At 43.3% G+C, this 10,072-nt stretch overlaps 1 protein-coding gene across 1 annotated transcript in view; it reads right to left on the reverse strand.

Annotated features, from left to right (window-relative positions):
- LOC143986998 (epoxide hydrolase 1-like) overlaps positions 1 to 9,550 on the reverse strand; it is a 32,244-nt gene extending 22,694 nt beyond the window's left edge. Inside the window, exons 1-3 of the mRNA XM_077485435.1 lie at positions 9,445 to 9,550; positions 9,207 to 9,319; positions 4,782 to 4,986 (exon numbers count right to left, since the gene is read on the reverse strand). Of these exons, the coding sequence (XP_077341561.1) occupies positions 4,782 to 4,986; positions 9,207 to 9,235 (234 nt within the window). The 5' untranslated portion in view covers positions 9,236 to 9,319; positions 9,445 to 9,550. The remainder of the gene's footprint in view (positions 1 to 4,781; positions 4,987 to 9,206; positions 9,320 to 9,444) is intronic.
- Between the last annotated feature and the right edge of the window lie 522 nt (positions 9,551 to 10,072).

The following is a 10,072-nucleotide window of genomic DNA, read 5'->3' on the forward strand; positions in this document are numbered from 1 at the left end:
TACCAGAGCACCAGGGCTGGACTTACCATTGGGCTTGACTGGGCTCAAGCCCATGGGCCCCACCCAATAGGGGGCCCCACGGACCCCGCCGAGATACATAGCCGAGTGTGCTCGGCTCCGCTCACAGTCACGCCCAGTTCCGCCCTATCATGGACATAACACAGGGACTGGGCGTGACTGTGAGCCAAGCCAAGTACACTCGGCTACTCTCGGCTCTGCTCGGGACTGCGAGAGGACCCGAGAGCCGCCAAGATAGACAGGACTCTGTATCTTGGCGGCGCCATTTTTAAACTTCAAGACTGCAATGAAAAGGCTGCAATGACACTGGGCTAGGCTGCAGATGGATGGGCAAGGCTGCAGTAACACTGATAAGGCTGCATTGAAGGGCATTTAAATGTAAGTTTTTTTCCTTAAACTTCCCTCCTAAACTTCGGGCGTGTGTTATACGCTGATAAATACGGTAATCTATAGAAGGTAGGGCCCGAAAGTGACTCAAGCCCAGGGGCCCCAACCACACTAAGTCCTGCCCTGCAGAGCACCCTCTAATAGACTAGATTGTAAATACATTTTTCCCTCTATTATTGATTTCTCAGCACCAAGTTTCCAACCAGTCAGACAGATAGTCCATGAACAAGCACATGCTTGCTTTATGTATTTGTAGCGCCTACCACGATTTTCCAGGAGTCTTATGGTGACTACCGAGGATAGGAATGGCTGAAATACAGTCAGGCCCATAAATATTGGGACATCAATGCAATTCTAATCTTTTTGGCTCTATACACCACCACAATGGATTTGAAATGAAACAAACAAGATGTGCTTTAACTGCAGTCTTTCAGCTTTAAGTTGAGGGTATTTACGTCCAAATCAGGTGAATGGTGTAGGAATTACAACAGTTGTATATGTGTCTTCCACTTTTTAAGGGACCAAAAGTAATGGGACAGATTAACAAGCATCCATCAAACTTTCACTTTTTAATACTTGGTTGCAAATCCTTTGCAGTCAATTACAGCCTGAAGTCTGGAATGCATAGACATCACCAGACGTTGGGTTTCATCCCTGGTGATGCTCTGCCAGGCCTCTTCTGCAACTGTCTTCAGTTCCTGCTTATTCTTGGGGCATTTTCCCTTTTTACCCAGTTTTGTCTTCAGCAAGTGAAATACATGCTTAATCGGATTCAGGTCAGGTTATTGACTTGGCCATTGCATAATATTCCACTTCTTTCCCTTAAAAAACTCTTTGGTTGCTTTCGCTGTATGCTTTGTGTCATTGTCCATCTGCACTGTGAATTGCTGTCCGATGAGTTCTGAAGCATTTTGCTAAATATGAGCAGTAATATTGCCTGAAACACTTCAGAATTCATCCTGCTGCTTTTGTCAAATACAAGAGAACCAGTTCCATTGGCAGCCATACATGCCCACGCCATGACACTACCACCACCATGCTTGACTGATGAGGTGGTATGCTTTGGATCACGAGCAGTTCCTTTCCTTTTCCATACTCTTCTCTTCCCATCACTCTGGTACAATTTGATCTTGGTCTCATCTGTCCATAGGATGTTGCTCCAGAACTGTGAAGGCTTTTTTAGATGTTGTTTGGCAAACACTAATCTGGCCTTCCTGTTTTTGAGGCTCACCAATGGTTTTCATCTTGTGGTGAACCCTCTATATTCAAGTCTTCTCTTAATTGTTGACGATAAAACACATACACCTACCTCCTGGAGAGCATTCTTGATCTGGCCAACTGTTGTGAAGGGTGTTTTCTTCACCAGGGAAAGAATTCTTCGGTCATCCACCACAGTTGTTTTCCGTGGTCTTCCGGGTCTTTTGGTGTTGCTGAGCTCACCGGGGCGTTCTTTTTTAAGGATGTTCCAAACAGTTGATTTGGCCACACCTAATGTTTTTGCTATCTCTCTGATGGGTTTGTTTTGTTTTTTACAGCCTAATGATGGCTTGCTTCACTGATAGTGACAGCTCTTTGGATCTCATATTGAGAGTTGACAGCAACAGATTCCAAATGCAAATAGCAAACTTGAAATGAACTCTGGACCTTTTATCTGCTCCTTGTAAATGGGATAATGAGGGAATAACACACACCTGGCTATGGAAAAGCTTAACAGCCAATTGTCCCATTACTTTTGGTTCCTTAAAAAGTGTGAGGCACATATACAAACTGTTGTAATTCCTACATCTTTCACCTGATTTGGATGTAAATACCCTCAAATTAAAGCTGCAGGTAAAGTACATATTGTTTGTTTCATTTAAAATCCATTGTGGTGGTGTATAGAGCCAAAAAGATTAGAATTGTGTATATTATTATAATATTTATGGACCTGACTGTATATTCTCAGGGTATATGTTTGTGGGCATGGTGGGTGATAAACAAGAAAGAAATTGGGCGCCAGTCACTTTTATGCTTAAACAAAAAAGTGATTTCTCAAAACCGGAAAAATTTGGGAAAGAGGGGATCAGGCACAGGACACCCTTAATAAGGGTCAGCAACAGGCAGGTTGGCAGACTCCTTAGACAAAATAAGGTGAGGTAAGGTAGACTGCAGTTCAGGAAAAATAGCCTCTAAGCTGAACCACCACATCTGTACTTTGTAGGAGAGGCTGTCTCCTCTAGTAACTGAAGTTTACTCAAAGTTCACATGCAGATTCCCTTGGATGAGTTTTCTCTGAAGTCCTCCCAGCCACTTTATAGCCTCCAGCTACATGAAGAGTCCCCTCTGGTGCTTCCTTACAACTCCATCCCTCTAGAACCATTTCCAGATCTCTGGAAGGCTTTTCTCTGCATAAACTCAAATACCTGGATAGGCCTCAGATAGGCCTAGCAGCCGACACCCATCTGGATAAGCCTCAGGCTTCAGGCCTAGCAGCCAGGAACTGTAAACACATCCACCCAGGCCGAAGCCCTGAGCGGGAAGACTGACCCTGATCACCTTACTTCCTTTCATTAAATAGATATTCCCAGCATGCATCGCAGAAAATATGATTGGCTGAGAAAAGTATGTTTATCCATAACTGAAACGTACTGTAGCTCATCATACTAATGTCAAAGGCAACAGTGCCACCTACACTGACAAAAAGGGAGAAACCACAATTGAATTGAATTAAAACAAGTCATGTAATCACTAAACATTAGAAATTAGCCAGGCTGGCTACCACCCAGCACAACTAAAATTTACCTGTAGCCCTATTCTAGGGACAAGGGTGCTACATATTCAAGAGCATGCAGAATGTCAGATGTTTCCTCTCTCAGTATTTGATAGTAAACAGTTTGCCCGGCATGTTTATTAAAGGGACTCATCATTTAATCCAGAGCCATTTTTGTGTTTTTACACACAAGTTAAAAAAATAAATTTTAGGCCTGAAGATTACTTAACACCCAAAACATTATATATATTATAAACATAATCTCACCATTGTGGGAGGGACAGAGAGACAAACTACTGCAGGAAATCTCTCCATTGTGGGAGGGGCAGAGACACAAACTACTGCAGGAAATCTCTCCATTGTGGGAAGGGCAGAGACACAAACTACTGCAGGAAATCTCTCCATTGTGGGAGGGGCAGAGACACAAACTACTGCAGGAAATCTCTCCATTGTGGGAGGGGCAGAGACACAAACTACTGCAGGAAATCTCTCCATTGTGGGAGGGGCAGAGACACAAACTACTGCAGGAAATCTCTCCATTGTGGGAGGGGCAGAGACACAAACTACTGCAGGAAATCTCTCCATTGTGGGAGGGGCAGAGACACAAACTACTGCAGGAAATCTCTCCATTGTGGGAGGGGCAGAGACACAAACTACTGCAGGAAATCTCTCCATTGTGGGAGGGGCAGAGACACAAACTATTGATCAGATCAGATATGGGCTTTCATTCAGCCAAAATAATGAAAATTAACTTCTGTCAAGTTATCATAAAGCGGGAGATAAACAGGTATAACTTCCGGACACAGACTTTAAAGGAAAACACACTTTTAATTTACACCGGCAGGCATGACACTCGATTTCAGCTCACGCCAGGTAATCGAATGCCCCAACTCTAGGTTTGGACAGCATACATATAACTTGCAATTACGTCACAGGCAATATATTCACAGTTGCGTCACCAACACATTACAAAGGAAACAATTTTTATAAAATACTTCTAAGAACAGCGTATAACATTTACTGTTAAAATTTTCCTGCACACTTTGCAGTTTAGTTTTGCGGTTTCTCACTTTTGTGCACCAGCTATCCTATCCAGTTTGCAGAACATGTATGTATGTATGTATGTATGTATGTATGTATGTATGTATATATATATATATATATATATATATATATTTTTATTTATTTTTTTATTAATATATATATATATATATATATATATATATATATATATATATATATATATATATATATATATATATATATATATATATATATATATATATATATATATATATATATATATATATATATATATATATATATATATATATATATATATATATATTTATTGGAATTTCCAGAGCACCTGTCTCTGAGTTAATGCCTATGCTGACTTGACACGGAACTGGAAGTTCTGCAAACGATATATGTCAGAAATGTACTATAACTTGAAAAACATGTTTATCAGAAGGTTTCATCCTGTCATAGCTTCCACCCTGTCTTAAATTCAGCCATTCCATCCAAACTGGACTGCTCCCACAATCATCAATTACAATACTTTGTACTGATTTCCCACTTATGAAGCCCAATAAAGCCATTTTCTATTAGTTGTTTCATGTATTACCTTTATAACATCTTCGGATGCCTCCACCTTGAATGGACTGATTCTGCTGTCCTCCCTCTCGGTGGGTTTCTCTCCGTGTCCCCACCATCCATCCCCCATGTCTATAGTCTTCCTTTTGCCTCCACATAATAGCCAGCAAAGTGCGGCTCCGCCGATCCCAGCTGGAACCAGAGCGCTGTACGGCCAGTGCTCATCGAAGGCCGACCTGTTAAGGAACAGAGTGAAATCATTTACATAAAACTGTATAAACATCAATTCAGTTGACATCACTTACTATAAAAAGGAGAAGCGGACAGTTTAGAGGGACATAGAGAATAGATTTTATGTAAATGGTTTTATGGATTTTAAGGAAGAGTACCAGCAGGGACAAGTTCCGCGTTCCATGAATACATGAAGGATAAGATTATGAAGATGAGGTGCCAAAGATATAATCCGAGCCCAGTAAATCTTTATTGCATACAAGATTAAGTCTGAAGAAAAAGCCAACACGCTTAGGGGGCTCACTCACCCTTCATCAGGGATTAAATGCCAGTAAATAGGGTGAATACTGGACAACATATTGTAAAGGTAAGGGATAAAGTGGTGCTCATCTGGTTTGTCAGTCTAACTGCTTTACCAGCAACCCCAACAAGCACCACTTTATCCCTTTACTTTACAATTTATTGTCCAGTATTTACCCTGTCATGGACACTGGCTGCAGGGACCTTTTCTGCCCACATTCACCCTGATATTTGTTATTGCTATATTTCTCTTTTTCTAACATTTTTGAGAGACCGTTTTCTTGGATTTGCCCAAAGACTATTCTTAGTTTGTTTAATTCTGATCTATACATGTTCATTGAAAGAGCCGGCCACATTGGCCTCTGGAGCCGGACAGTTTGCTACGGAGGGCGCCTGCTATTGTCTGTTTAAGCTTCACCCTTGTTGGTCACCCAGGCTGCTTTAAGTGCTGCGTTAATTAACATGTTAATGATATCATTGTCAGCTAATTAGTTGCTGGGGGGGGGAGGGGGGAGTAGCCATCAGTCAGCCCTACCTCGTTACCTTGTGTTAAAAAAAATGTATAAAAAATCTGTATATTTGTTCAATAAATCATTCCATGTTCAAGCTATGTAACTGAGCTAGTCTCGCCTGGTTCTTAGTTACAATATATGTGCTATAATATCTGATATTTGAAGGTCTAGATTGGATGAAGCAGTGTACTGACGGAAGCACTCAAGCGGAGTGTGGGATGGGATCCGTCACAATTGGTGACAGCAGAGGGATGCTTCCTCTTGCCTAGGCACCAAACTAGGCAAACTGGTAGGGTCCCTCTTCCATCTGACTCAGTCTTCCCACACCCAATCTGGGTGATCAGTGGTTCCCAACCTCGGTTCCCAGGTACCCTCCCAAACAGGCCATGTTTTAGTGCTTTGCCTTAGATAAAATTGCTGTCATAAATATTAAGCCATTGATATTGCTATAAAGCACTTGTGCATGATGAAGGAAATCCTGAAGGGGACCACCAAGGTTACTTGGGCTAACAGAGAACTGCCTCTAAAAATTGGACCCAAAGTCGTATTCCTCTTGTTTTAGGGGCTCGCTCTCCCCCAATTATATAATTATATTATAGTTCTCTTGTGCAGGATTATGCAGGATGCAGGATTATTAAACCATCAGATATCTGCCACTCCATAGGTAAGACTGGAGGGTCCCATCGGGTCCGTCAGTTTTTCAGTCCGTGTGATAGGGGCCTAATTTTTTTATTTTATTTTCTTATTAAAATTTTCAGACCTAATAGAATTTGAAAGGAATAGAGAATTTTCTCAGAACAGTTATAATTACTGGAAACTGAATGCCAGGAAATCAGAAAATACACAGATAAAAGCCATATAGCTACATAGTTAGTCAGGTTGAACACACAAGTCCATTCAGTTCAACCACAAAAAAATAAAAGAAAAATAATATCATACAATCCCATATACCCAATTCTATACCCACAGTTGATCCAGAGGAAGGCGAAAAACCCCAGCAGAGCATGATCTAATTTGCTAAGGCAGGGGAAAAAAATCCTTCCTGATCCCCCGGATCAACTTTACCTATAAATGTTAGTACCCAGTTATATTATGTACACTTAGGAAATAATCCAGGCCTTTCTTAAAGTGGGGTACCCCCTAAAAAAAAAAAAAAAGTCAGCAGCTACAAATACTGCAGCTGCTGGCTTTTAATAATCGGACACTTACCTGCCCCAGGGTCCAGCGATGCGGGGGAACGAAGCCCCCCCCTCGCTCCCCGCTCCGCTCGCGGCGCCGTCATGCATACTGTGGGCACATGACAGGTCCCAGGTGAATGTGCGGCGCGAGGGGAAGTGATGTCACCAGCCCGGGCAATGAAGAAGGCAGATTACGAGGGACCCCCTAGCAACCGGTATTTAGAGGTGAGTAAAAATTTTTTTTTTTTGCCAATTATTTTTTTTTTGATTTTTTTTACGAATTTTAAGTAGTTTTAATTTTTTGGTGGCAACACCACTTTAAAGCAATCTACTGAGCCTGCCAGAACCACCTCTGGAGGGAGTCTATTCCACATTTTCACAGCTCTTACTGTGAAGAAACCTTTCCGTATTTGAAGATGAAATCTCTTTTCCTCTAGACGTAAAGAGTGCCCCCTTGTCCTCTTTGTTGACTGTAAAGTGAATAACTCAACACCAAGTTCACTATATGGACACCTTATATTTGTAAATGTTGATCATATCCCCCCTCAATTTCCTCTTATCAAGAGAGTTCCTCTAATCTCTCCTCATAGCTGAGCTCCTCCATGCCTCTTATCAGTTTGGTTGCCCTTCTCTGCACTTTCTCCAGTTCCCCAATATCCTTTTGAGAACCGGAGCCCAAAACTGAACTGCATATTCCAGATGAGGCCTTACTAATGATTTGTACAGGGGGGCAAAATTATATCTCTCCCTATGGAGTCCATACCTCTCCTAATACAGGAAAGGACTTTGGAAACCGCGGCTTGGCATTGCGTGTTATTATTGAACTTATAATCTACCAAAACCCCCAGATCCTTCTCCACTATGGATCCCCCCAGTTGTACTCCCCCTAGTATGTATGATGCATATTCTTAGCCCCCAAGTGCATAACTTTACATTTATCAACATTAAACCTCATCTTCCACATAGTCGCCCAATTAGAGAGATGAGAGAGATGCCATAGTCTGAGAGTCCTGAGATTTACACACCTCTGCCAAATGCCACAGCCAGTTTGGAGAACTGATCTTTCTTCTCAGTAACCCTTACCAGTCTTGTCCCTTCCTCACACTGTGACTGGATGGGAAAAAAATAAGGAGAAGCAGCAGGCTCGTGAGCTCATCTCTCTGTCACTCTGCCCTCTCCTTCTATCAGCATGCACCTTCCTTGAAGCACAACTGATTGGCTCCTTGTGCTGCTTCTCCTTCAACAAATTGGGGGGGGGGGGGGATCTGACTTTTCTCCATTGCAGTTAAAGTAGTTGTAAACCTAGTTACACCACTTTTACCTACATAGGTACTGGAAATATCTCCTAAACCTGCACAGTTTAGGAGATATTAACCATATATTCTTGCACAAACGTCATTGACGCATGTGCACCGTAGAAAGGGTATGATTGTGCCATTTCTAAAGAGCCCGTGCTGCGACCGGTGGCTCCTGCGCACATGTGACGTCATGCGATTCTGGCCAGTCACAGAGTCCACGGGCCCGGAAGGAAGAGGGGCGAAGATGGATGCGGCCACCAGCCGGGACATCGCGGGCTTCGTTTGCAGGTAAGTGCAACATAATGGGCTACTATGCATTATGCTTTTGCTTTACAGGGTTTACTTCCACTCTAAAGTGGTTGTAAAACCGATAAAAAAAAAAAAAAAAAGACAAAAGGCATAATGAGCTAGTATGCATCACATACTAGCTCATTTTTAAATACTTACCTTAGATCACAAACCACAAACCGCTGTGACTGGTGACACATCTCCCGGAGTTATTCCCGTGTTTGCGGGTTCCAGCGATGTGATTGGCCGGAGTGCGGGATCCGCCGGACGTGGCATACTGCTGAAGAAACGGCGCAAGCGTATATGGTAAATATCTCCTAAACCGTTCGCCAAGTACTGCGCCTTCCTCCCCCAGTCTAAATGCTGCTGTACAGGGATTAAGAGGCTCCCCTAACACCCCTTTCCCCCCAGGGGCCAAAGTGAATAAAAATGCATAGGGGGATATACTGTTTGTCCTCCTCTACTCCAAAAATGATGGAGGTTGGGAGCGGATGAACCTGACGGAGAATCGTCCTCTTCCAGAACCATGAACTGTGCAATGTACATCTCTAGGGGATATTAATATGGATTTATATATAAGAAGAAAGCCACAGACTACAATGTAACAAGTGGATCTTCCTGTAGATTGTTGCATTGTCTTTCTCCTTACCTGCCGTTCTCAAGGACTTGTCTCCACATGTCGTCTTCCTGATCTGATCTGATGGGACTTTATCCCGTGGCTGTCTGGGTAATAAAGCGCCAGCCTCTCATCTCTCCGCCTCTCTGTGTGTAAGACAAAGGTGAAATAGAACAATAAACTGAAAATATCGACAACCCCGAAAGAGGGATCACATCACACAACTGCAGATCATGTACAACACAAAACAGAGACACTTGTCTTCCCTTACAAAGGGTTAAATGTTACACGCAAGTTGCTGCCTCCCTGTTCCTCCTCTGGGATAACACCCAGTCATGTGACAGCACTTGGCAATTGCAGGGGTTAAAGCCTTCCTGGCCAATAGCATAAACGCATTAGGCCTATTTAAAGGGCCAGTTCAACTAAAAGCTGCTGGCGAGTTCATGTATGAGATTTCTGCACTGGATTTCTGGGGTTGCACATCTGCCATTTCCGGCACAAGGGGTTCACACTGTCCCTGCACTTGGTTACCAGCTCTGTACACCTGCTGTGCCCATTATGAGGGGTTCCCACCATCCCTGCGCTGACTTCCTGGGTCTGCACACCTGCTGTGCCCATTATGAGGGATTCCCACCACCCCTGTGCTAAGTTCCCAGGTCTGTACACCCGCTGTGCCCATTTTGAGGGGTTCCCACCATCCCTGTGCTGAGTTCCCAGGTCTGTACACCCGCTGTGCCCGTTACGAGGGGTTCCCACCATCCCTGTGCTGAGTTCCCGGGTCTGTACACCTGCTGTGCCTATTATGAGGGATTCCCACCATCCCTGCACTGAGTTCCCAGCTCTGTACACCTGCTGTGCCTATTATGAGGGGTTCCCACCATCCCTGCACTGAGTTCCCA

The sequence above is a fragment of the Lithobates pipiens genome, unplaced genomic scaffold, assembly GCF_037356315.1.
Source record: "Lithobates pipiens isolate NorthernLeopardFrog02 unplaced genomic scaffold, aLitPip1_a1.2 Scaffold_18, whole genome shotgun sequence".
NCBI classification, from domain to species: Eukaryota; Metazoa; Chordata; class Amphibia; order Anura; family Ranidae; genus Lithobates; species Lithobates pipiens.